Source organism: Rhea pennata, chromosome 15 (assembly GCF_028389875.1).
Source record: "Rhea pennata isolate bPtePen1 chromosome 15, bPtePen1.pri, whole genome shotgun sequence".
Lineage (NCBI taxonomy): Eukaryota > Metazoa > Chordata > Aves > Rheiformes > Rheidae > Rhea > Rhea pennata.
Genome location: NC_084677.1, coordinates 18,715,824 through 18,743,492, shown reverse-complemented (window position 1 = coordinate 18,743,492; position 27,669 = coordinate 18,715,824). Strand labels below are relative to the sequence as shown.

Sequence of the window (27,669 nt, the reverse complement as noted above, 5' to 3'; positions counted from 1 at the left end):
CTGCTCTGTGAGTGCAAACCTCAAGCAAAACCCCAAAGGTTGAGCATACACCAGTCACTTCCCTTCTTACTGTAGGATCTGTAGGAACAAGACCAGAGAACAGCTGGGTACAGAGCGTCTAGGCTTCACTTCACTCACTGACTGCAGCTGTCTGACACCCTATCTGCTACCCCCCACCACAGGCACCAGTCCCACCCTGGAAGACTCGTCCTCAATGCAAGGGTGAAGAGGACACTGCAAAAGCAAGCACTGGTCATACCACAGCCTTGAGATGCTCTCAGACACTGGCAGGCAGAACATAGCTCAGTCCTGGTCTCAAGACCTACCTGAAGGTCATCAGCTGTAGATTGGCTAAATTTTAGCTTTAGCTGTGCCAGATTCCAAATGAGACTGAAGTTCAAACCAATTAGTGAGAACATCCAAGCTTCAGAAACAACTTTGGGGAAGTGATACTACAGCTTATGCTTCAGGGCACAGAACAGGACTTCACAGAGCAGCACTTGACCCTGCTCTGTTACTGCAGCTTCCGTGTCTCCCATGAGCAGAGAGGGCTCCCGGGCCCTGGATCTGAGACAGCCTAGCACCACGTACCTTCAAACGCAAATTCAGTGTCCCAGGCACTGGCGCTGCCAAGCCACAGATCTGCATTTGTCTGTGATTCTGAGGAACTAGGGGAAAACAGAGCAAACCGAACACTTCAATTCTGTACCTTACTGAGACTCAAGGCCTTTTCTCTACTGCTTTGCAAGTCTGAGGAGCAGCAGTCTGCTGTCTTTGGGTCTTCTTCACATTCAGTCTGGTTCTGCTTCCCCTCTGCCCCAAGTGCAGTCACCAAGGCTTCCCTAAAACCGTTACTCTAAAATTAAACACAGATGCTACATGAGTAAACACTGCACCAAGCCTGTACACTAGCAGCTCACTTCGTTTTCATTTCTGTTCTTCTACTTTGATATGAAGTCATGTGTTCAAATTGTCAGAGAGCTGGAAGTGAGTCAGCACAGTAAACCACAGCCTAAGAATGTAACTAATTAAAACTATTCACTCAAACCAGCATGTTCCAAAATATTCAGTGCTCTAAACAAAACCAACTGCACCAGTGGGACATGGCAAATAACCTGAGGACATTGGCTCCTCTTTGCTGCAGTAGAATGTGCTGAGAATCAGTTGTATACCAATGCAAGACAGTCAGGGCTCAGGTATCAGGGGACTGACTCCCTCCAGAGACTGGGAGATGAACTTTGAAAGAAGTTTACTCCAGCGTTGAAGACTGCAGAGGTCACGCTTCAGCTGGGGGAACACCTGAAGTCACTACACATACACAAATGGGCAATGGGGAAACAGCAGGGTTTACACAAGGCTGAACAAACTGGTGGCTTCAGTGCTGCAAGTCAAGCCAGCACCACAAATGAACTGTAGTCCCACCCCGGTCTGTCCAAGAAGGGCAAGGAGGAAGCCAGCCAAGCATCTTGCTAGCTTTATCCTCCTTGCCCTGTTTTCAGGAGGTAGGAGGGTTGCCTGCTCAACAAGATGGAGACTCAGGTCACACAAGCAGACTATGGCAGTAGAGGGAACTGAGCCCACACTGCTTCCCAAGACCCAAACTGCTCCCTTAAGTAGAGGTCTACTGCAGCTTCTGGTGACCAGGGAAGACCTAAGTGCTTCACTCAGCATTACTGAACAGCATCACTGTTGTGTATGGAAATGCTATGCAAATAAATGCTGGGACACCCATTTGCAAAGCGCTACCCACAGGGACAGGTCTTAAAGTCAATGCAGAGAAGAGTGCATTGTTTAAAACATTCCTGGAGAACTCTGCTTGCACAGCGGCCAGCAGGAACAAGGCTACCTTAGTCCTCCTTCCAGGCACACAAGCCCATCGCCCTGGGAGACACCCACCACCCGGCAGCATCATATGATGACTGGAGCAAGCCCTTTCCCTAAGCCTGCCAAAGTCCACACAGGTTAACCAGAAGGCAAGCTCCTGTCAGAACTCTAGTTACTCAAAATAGGACACCCAGCACACCAAATGCACCTCTTGTGGAGCATGGGAGTGGCGAAAAACAACCACTTTTTTAATCACTAACTTCCATGAATAGAAAGCATTTAAAGATCTCTCTACTGCAGCGAATGTTTCCTTTACGGAATGGAGATCAACTACGAGAACATGATATCAAATTCATTAAGTGCAACAGAGATGAAACAGAGATGAAAAGGGTGATAGCAGAGCTCACCAGCAGCTGCAAGAGTCCTTCAGTGCAGTTTCCACAGGACAGAGATGTTAGTTGAACTCATCACTGCACATATGAGAAGGGGTTGAGAAGAACAGATAACCGATTTACAAGAAGCATGTGGCATCTCTTTGGCATTGTTTAAGACACACAGATGCCGAGTGCTTTGTCACACACACCTTCCTCCCAACCAAGGGAGTGAAAGCATAGAAGATGTAGGAACCCTATAAATAGATCTTTATTAAACAAATATGCAACAAAACCTAGGTTTTTAAATAAATGTTGACAGAAAATAACTATCCAGCTACAAGTGCTGCAAAAATATCAGACAACTAGATAGCACTTTCAAAAATAGAGCAGCTGAACTATTAGCGCTTCTGACCATCAACCTCAGCATTCTCTGCAGAGAAGCTGCTAAAGTTGTGTCAAACCTCAAAATATTTGTATTGCATCCAAAACACTGTTGTTTCCGTAGGCAAACCACCCCTTCTTCAACCTAGATCAGACAAATCTTCACAGAAGAAAAAAAATTGCTACATGTCAGAAAGGCAGATAGATGAGTATTGATTGCAGTAACAACAAAGGCTGCGGGAAGGCTGCAAGAGCGCGGCTGCAGGCGGCTGGGGACCGCACGGCAGCAGGCACCGGCAGCAGGAGCCGGAGGTCAGGAAGGAGCAGGTAGCACCCAACACGCAGCAGCTCACGAATTTGAGAAGCCCTTCAGAAAAAGTTCTTCAAAAATGAGGAATTAGGGGCCTTTGAGATTAGTCTATTGTTGCTTTACATGACTTATTTTTTTCAGCCGGTCAGCACCAACGTGTGCAAACAACACGCGGCCCCCAGTGCAAACCCGGCCGCTGGCTGCACAGTGCAGGCTCTGGTGGGCACGCCACGCTGCCCCACAGATCCCCCCCCCCACCCCATGGCCGGGCACGCCACACAGCCCCACAGATCCCACCCCCACACACACATGGCCAGGCACACCACGCTGCCCCACGGATCCCCCCCACCCCATGGCCGGGCACGCCACGCAGCCCCACAGATCCCCCCCCCCCCCACCCCATGGCCGGGGGCACCACGCTGCCCCACGGATCCCCCCCACACACACACATGGCCAGGCACGCCACGCAGCCCCACAGATCCCCCCCCCCCACCCCATGGCCGGGCACATCACGCTGCCCCACGGATCCCCCCCACACACACACAGCCAGGCACACCACGCAGCCCCACAGATCCCCCCCCCCACCCCATGGCCGGGGGCACCACGCTGCCCCACGGATCCCCCCCACACACACACATGGCCAGGCACGCCACGCAGCCCCACAGATCCCCCCCCCCACCCCATGGCCAGGCACACCACGCTGCCCCACGGATCCCCCCCACCCCATGGCCGGGGGCACCACGCAGCCCCACAGATCCCCCCCCCCACCCCATGGCCGGGCACGCCACACAGCCCCACAGATCCCACCCCCACCCCATGGCCGGGGGCACCACGCTGCCCCACGGATCCCCCCCACACACACACATGGCCAGGCACGCCACGCAGCCCCACAGATCCCTCCCCCCCACCCCATGGCCGGGCACATCACGCTGCCCCACGGATCCCCCCCACACACACACGGCCAGGCACACCACGCAGCCCCACAGATCCCCCCCCCCACCCCATGGCCAGGCACACCACACTGCCCCACGGATCCCCCCCCACACACACACGGCCGGGCATGCCACACTGCCCCACAGATCCCCCCCACACACACATGGCCAGGCATGCCACACTGCCCCACGGATCCCCCCCACACACACACATGGCCAGGCATGCCACACTGCCCCACGGATCCCCCCCACACACACACATGGCCAGGCATGCCACACTGCCCCACAGATTTCCCCACACACACACACACGCAAGCAGCCAGGCACGCCACACAGCCCCACGGGTCCCCCCCCCAAGGGCTGGGCATGCCACACTGCCCCACTGATCCCCACCCCCACCCCATGGCCGGGCACACCATGCCGCCCCACGGATCCCCCCCTCTTCCCCCCCCACACACACAGCCAGGCATGCCACGCAGCCCCACAGATCCCCCCCCACACACACATGACCAGGCACGCCACGCAGCCCCACAGATCCCCCCCCCCACACACACACACGCACACAGCCGGGCATGCCACGCAGCCCCACGGGCTCCCCCCCCCCCAAGGGCTGGGCATGCCGCACAGCCCCACTGATCCCCACCCCCACCCCATGGCCGGGCACACCACGCCGCCCCACGGATCCCCCCCCCCCCACACACACACAGCCAGGCATGCCACGCAGCCCCACGGGCCCCCCACCCCCAAGGGCTGGGCATGCCGCACAGCCCCACTGATCCCCATCCCCACCCCATGGCCGGGCACACCACGCCACCCCACGGATCCCCCCCCCCCCCACACACACACACACAGCCAGGCATGCCACGCAGCCCCACGGGCCTCCCACCCCCAAGGGCTGGGCATGCCGCACAGCCCCACTGATCCCCATCCCCACCCCATGGCCGGGCACACCACGCCGCCCCACGGATCCCCCCCCCCCCCCCACACACACACAGCCAGGCATGCCACGCAGCCCCACGGGCCCCCCACCCCCAAGGGCTGGGCATGCCGCACAGCCCCACTGATCCCCACCCCCACCCCATTGCCGGGCACACCACGCCACCCCACGGATCCCCCCCAGCTCCCCCCTTCACTTTGCCAATTCTGAGTCCCTTCAAGCGACTGCCGTGCTTCACGTTCACGTGAGTTGCATTTTTTCAGGATGCTGAGCAGTTAGATCTGCCTTACGACTGGGCTACGGGTGCCGGCGGCGTCTTCGCTTTTGTGATTTGTGCTGCGTTGCTGGAGCCAGAACGCTGCAAACTCTCTGGCCTTTCAGCTTTCGTAAAGATGAAGTTTAACTCTGCGCCTGACGGAAAGCGCACGCTCCCGCTCACCCCATGGGCTGAACATCAACTCCCCTCGAAACACGGGCGAGCTCGCGCCCTGCCCGGGGTGCCACCCCGCAGAGCGGACCCGCGGGTCGGTTACGTCCATGCAAACGTTTTGCACGCACGCACGCGACACAGGCAGACACCCGGGAAGCGCGTGGCCCCACACCCGGCCTTTTCTCTGTTTCGAAGGCCTCGCTCTACAACCTAAAGGGTAAGAAGTAAAAGTGAAAACTGAGGTTCTTAACGTGACTCAGAGTGCAACAATGTTGCAAGGTCCAAGGCTTCAGCCATCAGAGCCTGGAGCGCAGATTTCTAGAGCTCCCAGGTCACCTACTGCAAAGGGCGTGCAGCTGGGCCACCGCCGAGCATCCAGCGCCTGGCCAAGGCCGGGTTTCTGTTGCACAAAAGCACGGCTCAGCCTCGCCTCAGCTACTTCTGCGCTCCTGGTTCTTTGATACGACGGGGCTAAATACGGAGCCTCCAGTGTCTGGTACTGGTGCACTCCACGCTGCACGTGGCTGCAGCTCACGGGAAGGCAATGAGGCTAAAACCAGAAAGCCGAGCAAGGAACGTGGAAAAGTGAAACAACCCAAGTTATGGATCACCTGGAATGCCTGTAGTTAGTTGTACTGGAACGCCTGTAGTTAGTTGTGCTTGGCTAAAAGAGCAAGGCCCTGCATCACACCCAAGAGCAGAGGAGCCTGAGCAACAAATGAACGCTTTGCTGGTCCATTAAGTGGCCAAAGTACTACAACCATCCTTCTACCAGTAGCCCAAGAGCCACAAGCAACAACATGCCACATTCGCGCATGCTGGTGGCTCTAAAGGCCCAGCCAAATCACGAAGTACTGTTCATAGGGTCGGAGAGAAACGAGAGACACAAGCCTTTTCCAGAGGAACTAGTCAGGTAACAACCCGGTTTTGCGGACAGACTTTTAAGCGAAGTGTAAGCAGCTTATCCAAGGCCACTCTGGCAGAGATGCTCAACGAATCTGAAGCTCTCCCCTAGTCCCGTTCTTTAATCTTTCTGCTAATAGGTCCCATTCCCCTGCCAGTGAGGAAGGGTCATTTGCAGGAAGTTGCACTATTATTTCCATGTCACTGTGATACAGCCCCACTTATGAAACCTGGTGCTTGGGCCAGAGACCCTAACATGCACTCAAGGAAAGGGACGATGCCACCGAATTGTCCTGCCAGGATTTGCCATGTGCTCTCCAGTTCCGAAGTGCCCCCCAAGGCCTGTAGTACTGATACTAGACGAGGCCACATAAAGGAGCCCTCAGACCCGCTGCGTCGCACAGCAGCTCTGTCTGTACGTTCCCCCAGCGGACGGCATCACCTTGTAACTGCTTTAAAGGCACCTTTAGAAGGACCCTTTAGAAGTAACAACATTGACCAGAAAAGTAAAGAGAAAGCTGAGAATATTTCCCCCCATAAGAGCTGTGCTTCCCCAGCACAGCCCCCTATGCAAAGTTCTATCAAAAAGAAGAATGAATCAACTTTCACTTCCTTTTGAGGTGAAAAGAGGGGCCTAGCAAAGGTCAGTGAAAGGAGACAGGACACCAGATCACGCTGTGCACCAGGGAGACAACAGCTGCCAGGACAGGCAGGAACAGGCTGCGGCAATCCTATGGACCAGAGTGAAAAACGGCACTGGCCGGGGCGCTGCGCTGCTGAGGCTTTGCAACGAGAACGTACAACGTACAAGCAGCTGCAGTGCACAGTGTGCTGATGGCAGCCCACACATCTGCTCTACGCAACGGGTGCCGCATGGGCTTACACCGCTGCGGCGGCTCGGGGCCGCGCAAGCCAGCTAGCCAGCCCCCAGGAAAGGAGCACAGCGCAACGCGGGCTCCCACGGCCGTGGGGGGCGGAGGGCAGGTGAGCTCGTGCTCAGAGGAGACCTTGCTCCAGCCAACCTGTTCCCTCAGTTCTCATCCCCAGCACGCACTTCAGGCATCTCCGTCCCACCCCCGCAGCCATGGGGGAAAGGGACTGGGAGCTTTGGAAGAACAGGCATGTGCTACAACAGACCAGGAGACAGACTCAGTGCAGAACAGGCGGCGTGCTGCATTTCTCCCTCCGCTCTTCCACGTAAAGCAGGATAATTATCACATCCTTTCCTCTCCCCCCCCCCAAAAAAAAAAAAAAAACAAAAAAAACCAAACAGATAACAGGCAACTCCTGTTACACGCAAGCACTCACTGTCCAGCAGCTGCATGGGTTTCCCACCATACCTCTTCCAACCTCTGCTTTAAAGAAGGGACTACTAGCCACATGCCCAGAGAACAACAATTTAAGTAACAAACAAAGCAAAAAGCGTGATTTTCAGGCATCTCAAACCATCACTTTCCCAGCTATGTGAATACGAGTTTGTTAGGGTATCTCGTGTACATGCCCCACTGCCAGCGGCGCATGCAGCAATACAGATGTTCCCGTTGTCACAGGCTCATCCCACCCCGCTGCAGGGCCGGCGGCGCGATCAGCAGTGCCGAGCCACATGCCTTCTCGATTAAGCTGCTCATTTCTGTGTAATAGCTTGGCAGCTCGTATGCAGCAGGGCCCGGACACCAAACAGAACCTAAACAGGACAAGAGCTGAAAGTGTAATAACCCAACCAAACGGGAACAGCTGTCCTAATAGGTGGCAAACTCCAGAAGGCCACTGCAGAGCAATTATGAACCCAATGGACTCTAAAGCGATGGAAAGATGAGATATGACTCCTTTATTAGGCATTCATCAGCCCTCATTTATTAGAGGAAAGATTCATCAGAATCGATAGGCAATAAACAGAAATTTAAATACAGACACCAGGGGTCCACTTACACACACCTCCATCACCAAAAAAGTGTACAATTAGGCAGCCACTGCTCCAGAGTTTCCAGCACATAGGCACACACTTGTGAACTCTTCTATGTTTTGGGGGTCTTTTACTAGCCCCAGAATTTTGTGATAATCAGTGTTAAAATAAACAGTTTGATCTAGCCCTCCTGAGGGTTCAGCTTTGGCCTTATTAATAATGGATGGGTAATAACTCCTCAAAAAAGAAAAAACAAAATCAAGGGATATGCTGATAATTAGAAGTTCACGGTCTTGAAAGTGACCGTCTCGAAGCAAAGCCCTGTGGAATAAAGATATACACACTTCAGGTCTGGCTAGAGACTATCAGCATTTTTCAATTGCTAACTGTCATTCCTAAAGCCAAAAGCTTTAGCACCCCATACAACTCAGCAGTGAGCTGACAGCTATTATTTTAGGAGTCTCCATATGGACCCATTGCAGCATGCTGCAGCTCTAATTTAGGGCACACGCTGCCTTGGCATGGATGGTTACGTTTCCATCCCACAGGTTCATTAAACAATGGAGCGTTTTCTATCCAGCTTCGCAGCAGCACCGCATTGCAAGAGCTCTGAACCCTGCATGGCCCCCTTATTAAAACGCAGGTGGCTGCAGAAGAAATTATGAAAGCAAAAAAGCCCACTGCCTAAGAACACAAGCCTCAAAAGCATACTCAAGGGGTTAGTTTCTGTAGAGAGAAAAAACACGTACTCCACTTTTTGTTGCTGAGGGGTGCTAGCTTCACCGTGCCGGGAGCCTGCCTTCAGCAACCACACCAGGATAACGGGTACTCTTACAAGAGGAGAGGGCCCTTCTTGCTCCAAAGATGTGGCTTGCACAGTCACAAGCGTCTCCCGCCCCGAGTGCAAGATGTGCAAGGGAAGGGGCACTGCCGCCACACAGCGAGTGCTCTGTTTTCAGACAAAACCTGCTGCTCCACACACCTCACCCTCCAAGGGCAGCACCAGGGAGCATGCACGCAGCTGAGGAGGTATGCCTACTGCAGTGCGGGACACCACCGAGAAGACCTCGGAGCACGCACTGTCCTCAGAGCCTGGGAGCCATTCTGCCACACGTGTTCACACGCAAGGCAGAGATGCAGTGTGCAGATGCAAGGACCGCTCTGAAAGCGGTGGATACCTCCCAGCTGGAAGTGCCCCTGGACAGGCGCACTTCAGGCATCCTACAGTGAGCAAGGGGGTCAGCAAAGGACAAACATTGCTGCCAGTTGGTTTCAAGAAGGGATTCTCCTCCAAGGAGGGTGATGGCTACTCAGGCAACCAGACATCTGAGGAAGCAGAGGATCCCTCATCAGCAGCACTGTAAAATCCAGTCAGACATCTGAGCAGACATGTGGCACATCGCTGTCCTTGGGAGCGGCGCTGAGCAGCAAGCAGTTCAGCCCTGCACAGAACCTGCTAGCCTGAGGAGAACAGGGGCGCAGGCAGAGCTGGGCAGGACCAGTCACATCAGGACCTCTGTCACTCACCCATCTGCATTTTTCTCATCAGGAGATTCTGTATCTGCACCCAAGCTTGCTCTGCTTCTGCAGAAGTCCATCTGGCCCAGCAGGAAGACTGCCTCCAGACTCAAAGTTATGAGGACGGTGCCCATAAGCAGGAGGCTCTGAGATGCCATGGGGAACACGTTCTGCATCTGCTGCCAACCAACCAGTTAGCGTGTTTGCTGGCTCCATGGAAGCCACATGCGGAAAGGAGCACAGCTCTCCATGCCCTCTCCCCCGAAGCTTTTTTCGCTAACCATCAACACCACCATCTCAGGTTTTCCAGGCATTCCAGTGCTTGGTCAAGGAGGGTAAAACCACCTCCCACCTCACAACCCTTTGCTTCCCCCTTCAGAAGTTACCAGATCAACCACATTATTTTGAACCATCTCTAAATGCTGACATACCACTAGTTATTCACATGATTTTCCTCTTGCTTTTTAAAGAAGTATTTTTGTTTCACTCTGACATGGTGGAAGAAAAATTACACCCAATCAGCCTGTAATAAGGGAGGAACTTGCAGCAGAACTGTACAGTTTGAAGCACACAGCAACCAAGGCACCAGATTCAGGAATAAGATAAGTTGGTATACCCCAGAGCTAGGAAGTGGCCCCCAATTGCTGCCAGACATAGCGTGTTCGCAGGGTTACAGCAACGTACAGAGGCTGAATGGAGGGATGCGTTACCAATCAAGTTTGGAGAAAGGAGTACTCCATTCAAATCTCTACGGTCTGAGACCTGGAAAAGGTCCAGAAAAGGGGAAAAAAGTAATCAAAGATATGAAATAGCACCATGGGGAATTACCGAGTGGGCAGAACCCTTCAACGTGAAGCAAGGAAAACTTAGGGAGTCCAAGATAAAGCCTACAAAACCATGCCTACTGGGAAGGGGGCAATAAGGATTGGTAGCTTATTGTCTCTTCCAATACAAGAGCTAGAGGCCATCAAATGAAGCTAGTGACAGCAAGGCCCAAAAGCAGAAGATGGCAACTGCTCAGGCTACGAGACACCCAGAGCGCTCCTTGTTTATGCAAGTCTGTGCAGACTTCAGGTAAGGTAGGTAGCACAGTTAAATGATGAGTAGCCTCAAGACACCAAAACTCAAGCTGTGTTGTATAAAGTTCATTTTGCTGGCTTTAAAGTAAAGTATCTGAAAGGCAATTCATAGGTAACTATTGGATTCAGTATTCCTTTACAAGAATTGCAGCCTTATAATTTCTGCAATTAGAAAGGGAGTTCTTCTACAGTGATCTAAAATAGAAGTTTTTGTCATAAATTACTAGCTTTCACTCCCTTCATACCTGAGCTTAAACTGAAACTTAAATGGAAATTTACAGGAGAACTAGAAAGTGAGTCAGTCTGCCCTTCGCAGCACTTCATTTATTCTCATCCTCTTGGACTCAGTTAATAGTAACACTAGAGAAAATAAGTTTCTTCAAAGTTTCCAAAGGCCAGAACTGGGGGAGTTAGTTTTGAAAAGAAACTTGTCTGTATCTTTGAACCATCAGCAACACCTGCAGGAGGAGTCGGCGGCCAGGGACGCTTTGCTCTGGTTTCTGTTCCTGCTCAGTCACCGCTCCAGGAGGCAGGGCTATCCTCCAGCTCTGCCCCACGCTGCTCAAGATGTACTTTCCCCTCTAATGTCAAGGGGGGATAGTCACCACGTTATGTCACACAGCTATTTTCCCGTTCTTCCTACCCACACAAGGGAATGATTCCCATACCAGCCTGGGGAAATGGCTAAGACAGATCTAATATATAAATATCTTGCCTAATAATCTTGTTATGTGGGCCAAATTGTAGCCCTGCTGAAGGTAAAACGAATTTTGTCTTCTAAAGTCTGCCACACTGTGAGACAAAATGGCTGGAGATTTAACTTGCATTTGGGACGGGAATTGCAACCACTTTCAGCTAAGCTTTAGCAGATATTCAAGGGGCTGGGGGGAGTGATATAGATTAGAAAGATCCCTTCAGAAAGTTTCCCAAGCAAGGTGAAGAGTTTGTCATGAGAAAAACCAGCCTCAGGCTCTTGGAAGCCCATCCTAGCAGAGTCCCCAGAAGTGCCTGCAACCCCTCTGCCGAGTCCTGCTGAGGAGCGGGCAACACCGTGCTGCAGAGGCAGCCAGTTCTGTCCTACAACCACCCGTTCTCACGTAAACCGTTGGTGATAGAGCAACGGCCTTCAGCTACCAAACGTGTGAGAGTCCAGCGGCTGTCCTCATCTGTTGGGCGATACGGATGCGGAAAGCCTGGAGCAACACCCAGGCCAAGGTCAGTTACAGAGGCGCTCTCGCTTTCTGTGCTGGTGGTGCTCAGCATCAGCTTGGGCAAGTTGACAACAGAAGCTGAAACATTCTCCAAACTTTTGTTTCTAAGTGACTTATTTTCAAGCACCAGCAGAACTCAGATTCAGAAAACGTGCTGCAAAGCCTCCCATGCAAATACACGTCTGAGCATTCAGCTCAACAAAAGGACTGCTACTAGACAAAAAAATTCCTTTTAGATACCTACTAAGGGAGAATTTAATTCTGCTGCAACGTTAAGAAAAGCAAACCATTTCTCACACAGTATTTGATGACAGTTCTTGTCCACAACCAGCAGACAAGTGTTCTCTTCTGTTACAGCAGGGTTAGAAAAGCAAAACATGAAAGAACTCAAACTCTAAACTGTTTGGCTTTAAGGCAGATATTCATATAGTTCAAGTAAGGAAGAAATTTGAACTGTACAGTTTGAAGTTACTTTAGAAAGATTAAATGTCTACAAGGATTTAGTACTCAACACAAATGCAAATCACCATAATGGTTTCCCAAGCAAATGAGCTATTGTTACATTTTTTCCAGTCCAGCAGCATCTTACTCTGAAGATCTAATAGCAGCCCTACTGAGCAGCTGCTAATTAAAGCCTTCCCTCTTGCCAAAACCTCAGATTCAGAGTTTCTAAATGACCCAATAAGTGAGACTTTTTCCACCTCAAAGCCCTAGGAGACACTAGGTCACTGAAGACATGCTCTTACCTCTGCACATGGCTGTAGATTTGCCCATGCTCTACCCAGTGATGGTGTCCAGGTGGCGAGGACACAGAGGTAACAGGGACCAACACCCTTGGTACCTCCCACTGCAGCCCTTCGCTATGTGACACAAAAGTGGAAATTCAAAGACACCTCTCTAACAGTATCCCACCATCTTCAGCTTTCCCCAAATGCCCTGAGGAGGTCATGGACAGAGCAGACACCTCTTCCCGGTGCAGGGCTGCCTGCTCCCCGCACAGCCCATCCCTCCGCCTAGACTTCGCAGCAGGTCCGAGGCACTTCTGCACCAGCCTGCTCCCCCATCCCTACACAGGGTGCCCTCGGAAATGGCGCCCAGCCAACCGCACCCCAGCACATCCCACCCAGGCACTGCCAGCACGTCCGCCCTCACTCCCTTAGGGTGCCCTCCAACCCTTCTCCGCAGAGGGCCAGGGTGCCACCTCACTCATCCACCCTGAGAACAGTGACCAATTCCCCAGCCCTCTGCATTGCCTCCAGGCCACTGCTGGCCCTAAAGCAGAGTCACCCGGTCAGCAAGCCGCTTCCTTCCTCAAAGGGCAGGGGAAGCCAACGACACAGTCCCTTCCTGCCAGGCTCTCCATTTCTGCTTTCCTTTTGCCAGCTGCCCTTACACTCACAGCCATCAGGGTCAGTCCTCAAGGCACCTGCTCCCCAGGCTGACGTGCATCCTTCAGCTTACCCTACTGCACGGTGACAAGGAGCAGCACCAGGGGACTGGAAAGACTTGGAAGATGAGATGCAGCCACAGCAAACTTGACAGCAAGATGCCCAAAAGCAAGAACTTTACTTGTTCCAGCACGAGTGCTCTCCTTCCACTAAACAGTCCCTTGAGGATGTTGGAGTTGTGGTAGGACACCAGCTTTCTCTGTGACTCAAGGTCACATCCCCAGGTTGCATTTTATCTAAAGGAGATAACATGATGGTAGCAGACTTCTGGGACAAAGAAGTGCCAACCCAAAGTGGATGGCTCACAGGACGAGCTGCCAGGCCACAGAGGTGGACACTGATGTCTGAGGCAGGGAAAGCGCCCAGAAACTACCCTCAAAGTGAGCTCAGCTGCCATGAGCATCACTGCTTTACTCACAAGAATAACTTACTACTGTTAGAGACCTAGAAGCCTTGTTTCCAGAAGACTTTGGCTCTAAGGCCAAGGCAAACAAATAAAACAAAATTGGAAGTTAATAGACTGAGCTATTGGAGATGGCATTTAGACACATGACCACACAAACATGAATTAGATCTGTTTTACACCAATTTGTAGAGAAGAAGCAGAAAAGCAGCAGAAACTTCTGTGGTACATTGCGAGGGAAAACCTGAGGATGATCCGGTCCTTTACACCCCTCGCACAGCGTTGTCTCCTCTTATGAGCTCTACGATCCTCAAAAAACCTCTCCACTTCCAATTACAGCTATCACAGGAGAGACCACTTAGCTTTGATCAGCCCAGAAAAAAGCCAGTTATTCCATCAAACTCTTCAGAAACTAACCATAGAGCTGTTGATAATCTTTCTCTTAAAAGCTGTTTTCGCGAAGAAGCCCATGCAAAGGTTGAAGCAGGCGAGGATAAAATTAAGCTTGTAACAAAGTTAATCTCAATAATGACGACACAGCAAAGGTTGTTCCACAGTAAAAACGGCTTCTGGAGCTCGACACCAGTCTATAAATAACAGTTCGGAGGATTATTTCAAGCTGTGCATAAATCTTCCATCAGTGCGAGAAAGGGGACAATACGCTGGCTTAGCCTGAAGGCACCAGAGGGACAGCGACCGCCGGAGAGGCGACGGCAGCGGCTCAGGCACCGCACCCTGGACTCGAGGCTTCGCCGGGACCACGCCGCCCGTCCCAAAAGCGCGCTGGCGCGACTGCAGCTGCGCTCTCTGGTTTCTGGTGGGAAAGACACGTGCATCTCTCCCAGGAGAGTCTGGGGACGCAGGTTGTGCCATTTTGATTGCTCTGTTTATCCTTCTCGTCTTGGCCAGGTTAATGGCAAGAGCATTTCTAAATCTTTGCTCCTAAACCAAGGTGTAGTATTTAGTGTGATGGATGCAAAGAAAAAAAAGAACTAAAAAAAAAAGAAAATCCCTCTGCCTCTTCAGGGTAAGCACGACATTAACAGCCTGGATAAGCACCATCATTTTGCTTACAAGGCTAGTGTAACGGTCCCTGCCAAGTAAAACACCCAGATGTAACGATCTCTGAATCAGCCTCTCTCCAAACCACTGCACTCGTAAAGGCAACAGATCTTGAGACGTGGAAAATAATGACTTTGCACTGCGTCAGGAGCTAATCCACTCAGTGATGCAAATTAAATTCGTGGGCCACTTCCCCCTCACTCCAGCTTCTTTCTGATATTATAAAACAACATTAGTACCGACTCCCCTGACTTCATAGCTTTGTCATCGAACAAAGTTACATTAAGCCATTCACAACACCAGGAAGACATTCACTTCTCTTCACAACCTCTCTTTTTCACTCTTCTATAATTGGAAATCATGAAAATGCATTTGCTCATGTGCAAAGCTGATCAACTATTAAATGTGCTTGCTGTTCAGGCCATCAGAATAAAGGTATTTAGCTGTTCCCTCTAAAGGTGAAACTATCACTGTGACACCACTTCACATGGCAACACGAGCTGACAAGGAATCCACCAGCATGATCAGCTAAAACACACCAACATCATGGATGAGGAGGAAGAGGAGTGTTTGAAGGCTGTGATCGAGGTGCTAGAATCCTTATTAGCCTATTGCTGTCTACGTACCGAATTTAGGCACATCATATCAAGAGTCAGGACTATGGAAAGCCAAGGATTTTAGATACGATGCCCAAGTGATAGCAAACAGCTAGTTGCTTGGGACAGCTCTACTTCCATTTCCCTCAAGGGAGCACACGCGCTTGCCTGAACTCACCTTGTGATCTCTGCCCGCATCTCGGGTGAGCCCTGCTCCAGCCCAGCTGCTCCCACCACTTACCTGCAGAGCCCCTAGTTTCCCCCTGCTTTGCTGTTTACCCCAGCACCCCAGAATTCACCTCTTGAGTGAATCCTGCTTGGAGTTAGTACAATTTTCTTGCTGAGAAGATTTTTTTGAAGACTTGGCACTTCCACCCAAACAGAAAAGTTCAAACAGTCACTCTGGAAAAGTGCAGATTTAACTGGATGCACAAGGGTCAACACAACTGGAAGCGTGCTGTAATGCGCTATTAATGAGTCCAGTAACTTGCACGCACTATAGCTTATTACTGTTGGGTCTTTTGGTAGCACTGCTTGTACAGCTAGGATTAGCAGTGAGTATATTCTGCTTGTAGTATTTAAACAAGATGCATAAATCTGGCACAAAAGCAAGATTTAAGAATGGAAGCAAATTATTTAAAATGAAAATATGTAGCTCACATGCATTAGATACTCAACGCTTGACGCACCTCAGCTGTGGCAGGAAGAATTTAGCCATGGCAGCACATGTGCTCGCAGAAATTAAATTCCAAAAAGGAGAGGTTAATAAGGTTACAAGTGTTCACCCCAGAATACTCATTAGAGCTGCTTTTTCTACATGATGGGAGAAGCAGGGCAGCTATAAGCAGCTAAGGAAGTCAGCCCAAATCCCTCAAAAGCAAACAGTCTGAGCAGAGCCACAACTACGCCTCAGGTCAACTGTGAGCCACAAAACTGGCCAGATAACATATGCGGTTTCTGACTGTGCATGCCATCCACATCAGCTTGCGAGTAACCCTCTCTCAGCTAACATATGCCAGCAGATATACTGTGCAGGCAGCTGAAGTATGCAGGAGCAGCAGCAAGGAAAGAATCATGTCTTAGTTAATAGCATTTATCAACACTTAACAGGGGAGCAACTATTGTTATACTCCAGGTCTGCCAAGCTTTGGAAAGCTACCAGAAAGAGGCACTTTGTAAACAAGAACAGAAAGTAACCGGCTTCCATAACACAAGGAAGAGTATCCTCTCCTCAGGAAGACCACGAGCCCTATTCCACTTTGCACCGAGCATTAAACTGCAGCTGAGGCAGCTGCAGGGGAACGGTCCTGAAGTGATTTATGCATTGCAGATCAGCATGCAGCCAACAGACAATACCCATCGCTGCCAGCAGATCCTAAGCTGAAGAATACTGGCAGCGTATGGCTTAATCTGCACAGTGGAGCTGCAAGAATACATCTGCCATGGCTTCACAAAATGCATTTCCTTTTAAAGAGAAACAGGACCCGTTGCTGGAAGCAATGGTGCAAGTTGAGTTACTGTAGGAAGTATGATTCCCCCCCTCCCCCAAGCAAGGACTGGTCTTGCCTCCTCCCATATCTACTAACAGTTAAGTAATCCTCAAAAGGAAAAGACGGACTACTGCTTTCAAGTTATCAGTTTATTTAATTATACAGAATTCAGGTGGCCTGCTTGTCAGGAGAACATTTTTGTTTATTTTATTTTTCCAGCGGAGGCTGGTCTAACAGCAGGACTAATAAACCATGCACAGCCTATACCGAGACAACCGAAAAGAGAGGATGGAGTTCCAACAAGAGTCACTAACCATGGAGAGGCTCCTCTGCTCGGGGCATGCCCCAAATCAGCCGCTGCAGCTAGAGCGCACACAGGCCTGCACCCCTCTCCAGTGCCAGGCATCCTGCTGCTCCTCTGAGAAAGCAAAGGGGTTTGCTCATTCTCCCCTTCTCCTGACAGGCACCCTGGGTTACAAACCTGCAGAAATATTTCTTAGGGGATAGAAGCTGTTTTGGGAGGCAATGGCATCTCACGGTGCGTGGCACTGACCACCACCAGGACCCAAGCCAATAGGTGGCCTCAAAACAGGAGAAAGCTCCTTGGCTGGAGTCACCTCTCCAGCGATCTCAGTCACGTCCTGACCACTTGCACAACGCGGATCCTGCACGAGGAGCAAGCACTCGGGCTCCCAGCGCAGGCGAGCCAGCTTTGATTCAGCTCCCCCGTTAGCTCTCGACAGGCACTGCTGGGAACTGCGGCAGTAGCTTGCTGCAGTCTAAGCTGCTTGCTGCCCATCAGGGCTCAGCTCCTTGGGACGAGACACGACGGAGTGGGCTGGCTAAGCCCCCCGGGGAGAGGCCCCCCCCCCTCCCGGCTGCTTCTCCGCGTGGTGCCTGGGGAGCCTCTACCGCTCCGAGCACTTGACTCCTCGCGCCCTGGGGTGCGACGGCGAGCAGAGCACGGCTCGCCGGCCGGGAACGCTGCCTGCCCGGGCAGACCTGCAGCCAGAGGAGCTACTCGTGGGAATTGCTTCTGTTGAATTCAAAGAACTTGGCTGCTGCAGAGCGCCGCACAACTGACGCTTTCTTCCTCCCCCCATCCCTTCCACAGCTTTTGTGGAAAACTGATTCCGCGCTGGTGGCTGCTCCAGCCTGGCAGGACGGGGCCGGCCGCATTCACGTCTCCCCAAAAGCACTTTCTGTCCTGGGTGCATCGACAACAGTCCCAGCAATTGGGAAATACTCCCTAACATTAGCTCCGCCGGGATCGAACAGCTTTGGGGAGATTTTCATCTTCCTTCGTTGGGTCGTTGTTTGGAGGACAACGACATTTTCCGAATCCACCCTACATCTCTGCCGGTAATCTGGCCGCTCCCCCCCGCCTGCCGCCCAGCTGCTTTGCCCAGGGGACTCCTACCCACACCGCAGCAACCCCCGGCGGGGCACATCGTGGGATGGGGAAAGTGGTCTCCAGCCGACACGCTCTTTCCTGCCTCCCCTGCAGCAAATCACTCCCACAGCTTGCAGGCAGGGGAGGCAGGAGGAGGAAGGCAGCCCACAGGTACCCCCCCTTCCCAGCGGGAATGGTGAACCCTAAGGGACAGTCCTCATTTCTTACTGCACTTGTGTCTAGACACCCTAGGCCCATTCCTGTTTGGATACAACATTTCAATGCAATACTCGAATTCTGGGGAGTCACTGCAAGGTTCCCACCCCGAGGAGTACAGTAGCTTTGGCTCCTGCAAGTTTCTGCTAATATTCGAGGTGCGGGATTATGCCGACATGCAGGACGAACCAGTGATCTGCCTCACTTTGTTTATTGTAACGTCCTCTGCAGAACGTCACGGGTCTGCGGAGCACTTCACGCTCTCTCCCCACTCTTCCCTTTGCCTTGCAGTCAGAGACAAGGAGCACACCAGCCATAGGCAACGTGAGGGATACTGGAGACTGCAACACGCAGGACAACACAAAACCATCACAGCGGAAACCTAAGGCAGCACCCAGGATCACTGTGCAAGCAGTCCTGCTTTTATGGCTATGTTTTTTGCCTTTAGGAGCAAGCCCTGTGCAAGTCTGCCTTATATTTGCAAACCTCGAACAAACCGAGGAACACACTGCCCAGAAGACCTACAGTTACGCCTCTCCTACAGAGAGCTTGTTACTCACCTTTTCTAAATGGCTCTAATTTATGGACTTTCAGAATAGTGATTCATGATGTGAGACTAGAGGAATTAATCGCGCAGCACTTCAAACATCCTGCATTGCTGTTCTGCGTTGTCCTTCATGCTGGAGCCTTATCACACACATAGAAAAGCTACCAGCCCACGGCCAGACTCTCGCAGGTCCAGAGCTCTGTTTATGTTAATGTGCAGCACTAATCCTCTGCACAGCTGGCTTTTGCAGGAAAAATCCACCCAAACATTTCTCCTGGGCAAAATCCCATCCCACCCACCATCGTATCCCTTCTTTTACCACACACATTCAAATCAGAACAGAAGACAGTGCTTTAACATTTCCCTTCTGATTGTACACTTTTTAAGTTCCAAGTAGTTCTGCCCTGAACTATATTAGGGGCACAGTTAGAAGTGAATTTCTTAGTCACGGTGATCATGCGACTTACTTGCTGATAAATCCAAAGGAGGACTGGATAGCGTTGGTAACTGTTCCAAGTATTTTTACAGATTTGGTTTTTTTCATTTTCAAATGAACTTAAAGGAATGATGAGCTGTGCTGGCCAGTTAGGGGAAGGACAGCGACACACCAGACGGGCTAGTGGAACTCCTCTAGCCTGAGTTTCTAGATAAACCCCAGTAAGTTAACAGAATTCAGGCCAGATTTTAAGAGATCCAAACCCATCTCCTGTTTTGCACTAGAAACCAAATAGGCATGGGCTTGTTCTGTTTTGCAGCCCCAGCACCTTCCACCAGAGCTGAGACAGGCAAACGTGCAGCCACAAATCAGACTGCAAAGGCGAGGGCCAAGGTAGGCAGGACGAGATCTGCCGCGCAGAGGGTCGCCCGCCCGCGGTCACGGCGGCGCGGAGCGCGAGCTGGGCAGCACGGTGCCCGCAGGCCGCTGGCACAGCCTCCAGCAGCCACCCCAGCTAGTTTAAAACACGATCTGAAGCCTTGTCACTCGCTGCGGTGCAGACGCACCCGCTCCTACTAGGACTACTAGGTGCAAAACCGCACGGAGAATACAAGCGTGACCCGCTCCATGTTCTAGCACGTGTTTGGAAGAGCGATCGCTCCCGGCCTGGCTACCGCAGCAGTCAGCTCTGGCTCTGGAGCAAGGATGCAGCCGCCGCCCCAGCCAGCCTGCTGCGCGCTCACGGCCGCCACCCGGGTGCCTGGCCCCCTTCACGCAGTGCCCTGAGCTGGAGAAGCAGGAACACAGGCTTACTGCTCGCGTAAGGATGCCCTGCACCCTTCCAGGAGCCCAGGGCGCAATAAGCATTTGTAGGATTGCATGCAACTTCCAACGGCCCTACTCTCAACCGGCGTACCTCCAGAAAAGCCTGTATCTCTGCTCAAAGGTCTCCTCGGGGACAGCCCCGGCACGAAATTTCACTGGAAAGCTCAATAACTTGAGAATAATAATCACAGAGGCTCAGCTATTGGGACGGTTTAGAGTCTGCAAGGGAGCCACAAACGACAGAGAGCAGCGAGACTCGGCGCCCGCTGCCCCGCGGCGCGAGAGCCCCGCGCGGGGCCAGCCCAGAAACTCACTTCTCCCAGCTTCCTACTTCTGACAGTGGCCAGCAGCGCGTGCCAAGCGAAGGAAGCAGACCACTCAGTTATCGACGTCTAAGATCTTTTTAGCATGGCAGCTATCATGGGAGATAAGAAAAAAAAATCCACCAAGCTAAAGGGGAAGGGAAAGAGAAACCATTTCCACCAAGAAACTTAACTGGACTGTTCCGCGCTGTAAGGAGATACTAATAGGGCTCAACATATCAAGTGATCCCTGCTGAACCTGATAGCCACAGACCCCACACAGCAAAAGGCTGCTGCAATTTCAGATTTCCTTCCAGAACATACCTCCTTCCTCAGTTGCTTTTCTGAATTGCTAGGATTAGAGCAGGAAAGAGCAGCAGTCAGGAAAGAATCACAGGGTACAGGCTTCAAAACCAGTTTTTGAAGGAAACTTTACCATTTGACCAAAACGTAGAGGGATACATCTTCCCGTTTTCCCCGTCAGCTCTCTTTTTATTCATAATTCAGCACAACCACAGGCCATCTGGTGCAGTGAGCAGGGGACCAGCCCGACTTCCCCTTTCTATTTCTACCTGCTCAAAAGCACTACCACTGGCAGCCAAAGATTCAGGTTCCTTGTGCCCAGAGGCTTCACCGCAAGAACACCGAGGATTGTATTACCACTGCAAGGCACACAAAAACTCTCCAAAATTATGTTTCCAATTTCTGCAGCATTACATAATTAGCATCATTTGTGTTGCAAAAGTAATTGCAGTAACATTTTTAATTAGTCTATTTGAACACTAACATTTCTCTAGTGTGCATAATATGTTGACACTAAATTACTGGGTTTGAGGCGACTCTGAATGATTGGAGTCTGTTTTGCTTTTGTTTCTCACTTGCTTAATACAGTCAATAAAGAGGCACATTGAAAGCCTGCATGGAGCTAATGGCGACAAACAAAACAACCCAGCATCAGCATGAGCTGCAACTTAAGAGACCAGAACTGCTACGGGTTTCACTTCCGCCTGGAGGGCAGCAGAGATGGGGGGAAGGAAGGGTGGGTTTTGAAGGCAGATAGCGAGAGAAACACTGGCTTAAAACATAAGTCTGACTTTCTGCCTGACTTTCTCTAGCTGCTTAGTTTTTGTATCAAATGTTGAAATGAAAGCACAAAATGAATGAGTACACTGGATTTGGAGAGGAGGAAAAAACTTGGAAAAGGAAAGTATATTTTTGTATGAGGTTTAGAAAGAAATGTTTGAAGAGTGTCTTTGCTTACCCAGTTGTAACTAGGGATAGGAGGTAAACATTTTTCCCAGAAAAGTTACAGCACAAGATCTAAGCATCTGTTATTAAATGATGCTTTTCTCTTCTTCTGTCCCCTAAGGAACCAAAATCATCTTTCCAAGATCTTTTCTAATCGCTCTGCACATGTGAAAACAGTAACAGATGCAAGTTATTTTTTGCTCTTCAGTGAGAATCACATTACATGGCTCCTCACCTCTAGGTGAGCATTTCTTCCCTGCTCCTCCCAAATTCCTAAAGTGAAAACGCAGCCCAGCAGCTCTGATGGCGATTCCAGGCTAAGTAAATTTGGTTCTCAGTGCGTGCGCCCTCATCACAAAACCTGTAATGCAACCAATACCTTGATCTGCAGCATCAGCAAGGTGACAAGAGCTGTATGGACAACAGGAGAAAGATATCCCGAGGATGGCACGTAGCAAATATTAGCGGAAAGGACAGGGAGAGCGCTCAGTCCCCAGAATCTGCACATTCGGAGAATGAGAGGCAAGAACGCCATTCTCTCGGGCTTTCAAACTAGTCTGTTTTCCTTTATCATTCTTAAAGCAACGCTTAGGAGAAACGAGACAGCGAAGCTGTAACTTAAAGGCCGCACCTCATCCTTCCACGACAGCCTGCTGATAACAAGATGCTTCTCTCCCTCTTCACATTTTCCCTGGCAAAGGTATCAGGCAGACGGACCTCAAAATGCGGGAAGGAGGAAGGGCAGAACACACAGATACCCCTTTCCCCGTGACGTGGGAGGCTGCATCCCAGCTTGCACACCTTTCCGTCACGCCAGGTCACGAGAACACGGCCAGAAAGCCCCATCCGCCTCGCTGGCTGACGCGCGGCCAGCGCACGTCAAGCTTTCTCCCCAGACGAGTTCACGTTTCTGGCAGCTCCAGGCACATCCACAGCACTCCAGCGAAATCCGAGTCTAACGCTGCTGCGCCTGACAGCGCATTGACATTATATCTTCTGCAAGAACCTGCCCCGATCTTCAGGGCAGCATGTGCATAGACCTCTGGCCGCCCAGCAAAGCAGCGCTTTCTCCCTTTAACACAGTAGCCCAATAATTTTTTAAGATTTATACAAAGAAAAGGAGACTAGCAGCAGTTAAGTGGCATTTGTGGTACCTCGTTAGTATTTCAAGCTACAAAGAGCCAGTTTCTCCAAACTTCCTGCCGAAAGTCACAAGTAATGAGATAATTAGATTGTTAATCAGTGAAAATGTCCTAGAAAGAAATCAGGGCACAAGTGAAAACCTACTTAAGCAAACATGGCAAAAGAAATGAGCTCAGAAATAAGACAGGCATAGGTTTTAGCTGCATTTCCAGGCACCCCCTCTAAACAACAGAATAAAATAGTTAGGGAAGTTGTTAAAGTTGAATGGAATCTGTATGCAATAAAGGGAAAGTTAAAAGCTACAATAAAAGGCTTACTGTAAGCCACTGATAGTTGAAGAAACAGAACCCCTAAACAAAAGCTAGTCCTGAGGATTTTTCGTAGATATAATTTATTTATCAAATCAAATGCAACAGCAGTTGCATTACAACGCGCAGGGCACAACCTGAACGTCTGATGTTTGACGCCAGCGGAGCCTCGTGAAATGGGATTCATGGACAGCATGACCAGCCGCTGCAAAGGATCCCAGTTTAACAGCTTGATCAGCTTTGGGAGAAGGAGTGATGCCATGCACAGCGCCAGGCCTGGCGCTCCTACTTCTTTCTCCTGCCGTAAGAGGAATGAAACCCCTCCTGGAGCTTTCCTTGGGTAGCTGTGATTTCAAAGCAGATGGCACGCAGTAGCGAGTTATAGCTCATGCTTGACTTTCTAACCTGGAAACATTCTGCACAGAGACACCGTGTGCCTGCCATCGTGGGATACCAACTGCAAGATGCTTTCGCGCTAATGAAGATCACACCCACAGTCTAAGTTACAGCAGTCTCACTATTAAGAGCGCTTGATGCCCAGAGATCTCAAAACCTCACAAAAGGGGACATATGTAAAAACCCACAAAAGCTCATTGATTTAGGAAAACATTCAAGGTAAAACTGGTCCATTCTACGTACTGCAGCCTGAAAAATTTCAGGATGCTACTGCAAGACAGAGTAATGTGCTTTTCATGCTTGTAATACCAGAATAACTTTGAAAGTGTTTCTTAAGGTAGAAATATATGTTACAGACTAGTTATATACCTTTGGAAATGTCACTGAGCACAGCATACTAACGGGAATCCTACTGGTGCTACTTCAGCCTCTTAAGGACTCCTACTCCAAGAAACCACAGGATAGGATTGCTGGGGGGGGGGGGGAGGTCTCTACCTTTGGAGGGCAATTGCAGTGCATTAGCAAGTCGGAGACTGGAGTCCCATTTATTGACCTCATATGGAAGACTGATTTAATATTGGTTAGAAACATTTAAAGTTAAACCTTGAGGCATGTGCACAATTACAGGTTTGGACAATAATTCTTAATGGCTTGAAGAAAAACTTTAAAAGGCTCAAATTACCTGATATTGAGCACTATTGGCAGAACTGAGCAAAGCATCAGAAATCATACAGAAGGAGAGAACCCTGCTCAACCAGCAGATGATCTCAGCTAGCGTTTTCTAGTGCACTTCAAATTTCAGGGACGTGCTATTTGTATAAACGTGCCCGGCATGATGCTGCAAGTACCATAAGAAATTCAAGAAATGAATGGCTGTATAAACCCAGGAAGACCTGTAACAAGAGACCTAAGCTACACAAAGCTCTTGAGTAACAGGATTAAAATGCCCATGTACAAAACCCCAGCACCTGCAGCAGGTACTGGGGTAACCACAACCTTGAATAACACCGGTAGGACATGTTTTAGCCTTCATAACTGCTTTTTCTCTCCTTGCCATCAGCCAAGGCCTTTAGCTGAAGGTTTGGGATAGGTGGTTGGGATTTGCTTTTGGTATTTTAAGGTATATTCTTAAGGCAGGTGGCAAGTGCTATGGATGAGTAGCTGTATGATTCAGAGATGATTCGATTGGGCTGGATTTTTACTGCCTGTAAGAGCATCTGCAGGGATGCTCCTGAGAGCACCAAAGGCAAGAACTGGTCCCTCCTGGCGTCTCAGCACCGCCGCATCTCGGCCGCGGTGACCACCCTCGTGCCCGCGCCTGCCCCAGATTCCAGGCGCAACGCGGGCAGAGCGAGCATCTAGAGACTTGGGTTCTCTGCGACACTGCACAGCTCGACTTCTGATTCTGTGCCACGCTATAATCCAATGGGGCTTGTTTTCTGGTTCAGATACAGATGAAGTCTGCCAAGATTAGCTGTTCTTGCGATATTACAGTCATACAGGAGTTTTATTCTCACGCAAAATGCCTCATCTTGGGATTCGGCTACCCGCCAAAACGAAACCTTGCCCCAAATACTCTTAAGGGCAGCATTTCAGTGCCAGCTACTACAGGTGTCAGCGCTGACAACCTCGGGCCCAGACTTTAACCTGGCGCAGGTGAGGCCCACGCCCGCGGAGCTCCGCGCTCTCTGCGGCGGGCACGACCTGCAGGGTTGGGCCAGCAAAGAGTACTGAGCACCCAGCTGAGGTCAGGTTAGCTCATCTTAATTTCACGAGGGCACATCGCAAGTCCCTAAAAAGCCCTTGCAGAATAAAACCAAAGACTTCTGCTTGTAATAACCTAGAAGCTATTGCAACATATCTTCTTACAAAGCCTCACTTTTCCCCAGCAACACAACTAAGCCATTCAAGTTCTTCCAGGCTGCACACCACGCAGGCACCTACCCCGTTTGCCCTTAGAGCACACGTTTTCATATTAAGTACATCTAAAATGATAAACTTCACTTTGCCTTTTTTGAGGCAAAGTCTTCACCACTTATCTCCAGTAACAAAACCAGACCAGCAATTAGCTTAAAAGCACCGACCCATTGCTTAGTCGGTTACAAAAATGACTAAGCTGCTTCCCTGGTTTGAGCACGGCGATTCCCGTGCGGATGCTGCCCGGACTCCTCTCCCTTGGCCGCAGCAGCGCCGCTCCCCCGCGGCCCCTTCTACGCCTGCCACGGGGTGGGGGTGCGGGCTCCGAGGAGGCGGCGGATGGACGCTGGCCCCCGACCCTGGAGGGACCCGGAGAGGGTCCGGAGAGGGCTGCGGTCCCAACCCAGCGGGAAGCGCCCCCGGCCCCCGCGGCGCAGCACTCACCTTGACACTGGAAGCCCTGCTTCCCGAAGCCCCTGCGGAGAGAGAGGCACCGCGTGAGCATCCCTGCCACCGGCACCGCCGCCGGACCCTGCCCGGCACTGGCTGCTGCTGCCTAGGACGAGGGGCTGGGGGGGGGGGAGGCTGTATGGCTGGGGGGGTCCAGAGATGCTGGAGGACCCCTCAGGGCCAGGACAAGGGGGGTCCCAGACAGGCAGGGGGGCCCAGCGGGGCCAGGGGGCGTGCACATGTGGGTACCGGGGGCGGCTGAAGAGGGTCCCGCGGGAGGGGGCACCAGGACGGGGGGGGGGGGGAGGCGCCGGGGGGTCCCGCAGGGAGGCGGCCGGGCGGGGGGGCGGGGGGGGGCGCGGGGGAGCCGCCGGGCCGGGCCGGGCCGGGCCGGGGGGGCCGGGGGGCGGCGGCAGTGCTCACCAGATGAAGTCGGTGCAGTGGCTGCAGAAGGTGGGCTGCTTGAAGAAGCGCGCCGTGAACTTGTGGTTCTTCACCTCGTGCACGTTCTTCTGCCGCAGGGCGCCCTTGCGGGCGAAGCGCACCGGGCCCTCCTCGCCCTCGGGGCCCGGCGCCGCCGGCGGCTCGGCCATGCTGCGCGCCGGCTCCCGAGCGCCGCCTCTGCCGCCCGGTTTGGCCTGGCCCGGCTCCGCTCGGCTCGGCCCGGCTCCGCTCGGCTCCGCTCGCGCGCTGCAGCTGGGGCCGGAGCCGCGGCTCGAGCTGCGCTCGGCACCTCTGGCCGCAGCTGGCAGGAGGCACCGACACACACCCGGCGCCGCCCCGCCCCCTCATTTACATAAAGACGACGCCCCGCCCCCTCGTTTGCATCGAGGGCCCCGCCCCTTCCTCGCTCGTCTGCGTGCAAGCCCCGCCACCTCCCCCTGCCGCTGCGCCGCAGGCCCCGCCCCCCCGCTCGCGCGGCCCCGCCCACCCCTGCTGCAGGGGCGCCTTCGCCCCGCCCCGCTGTTTTGCATGTCATTTGCATGCTCGTTTGCATGCTCGTTTGCACGGCGCGGGAGGGGGAGGAGGGCACCCACTCCCCTCTTCTCGAGCAGCAGGGGGCGGGGGCGGGCGAGGCCCCACCCACGCATCTCATTTGCATACATCAGCCACCTCCCTAGGGCTGGCGGGGGCTCCTGGGCTGGGGTCTGCTGCGGGGACGCGTTCCCCTTCCCCGGACCCCGGGAAAGCGCGGCGCGTCCGCAGCGCCGCCGCGCCCCGCCAGCCGGGGAGCGCGCGGGGCAGAGAGGAGACGACGCTCGCTGCAAGAAGAACAGCACAAACATTTCCGCGAGCAGCAAGCGCTTCCAAGTCCTTGCTCGCGGCACTGGATTTCGGCTCTGCGGCCGCACGATCGCTTCCCGTCGCGGAGCGGGACCGTCCCCGCTCTGCCGCAAGCCAGCCCCCCGTCCCACGAGCTCTTTATCTCAGAAATGCCCTGCGCCTCCTCCGGAATTACAAGCCCAGGAGGCTTCCCAGAAATAGGCCCGGAGCTGTTATTAGGCGGCTGCTTTTGGAGGCTCGTTACCACGCTAAAGCGTGGCTGGCCCGGCTTTCCCGCGGCAGCCGGGCCGGGTACCAACGCCCAGCAGCGTGCGACTTCAATGCTACGACGACGAAGTTAATTGCAGGCATCCCTCCTCCGGCTGGGATTTTGTCCTAGGAAAATGGCGGGGAAGGTTCCCCA

The 27,669-nt window shown here is 52.3% G+C and overlaps 1 protein-coding gene across 1 annotated transcript in view; it reads right to left on the bottom strand.

The window, feature by feature from the left end:
- Positions 1-26,575, bottom strand: part of PRKCB (protein kinase C beta) — a 115,528-nt gene extending 88,953 nt beyond the window's left edge. Inside the window, exons 1-2 of the mRNA XM_062587832.1 lie at positions 26,406-26,575; positions 25,977-26,008 (exon numbers count right to left, since the gene is read on the bottom strand). Coding sequence (XP_062443816.1) covers positions 25,977-26,008; positions 26,406-26,575 — 202 coding nt within the window. The remainder of the gene's footprint in view (positions 1-25,976; positions 26,009-26,405) is intronic.
- Positions 26,576-27,669: the final 1,094 nt, after the last annotated feature.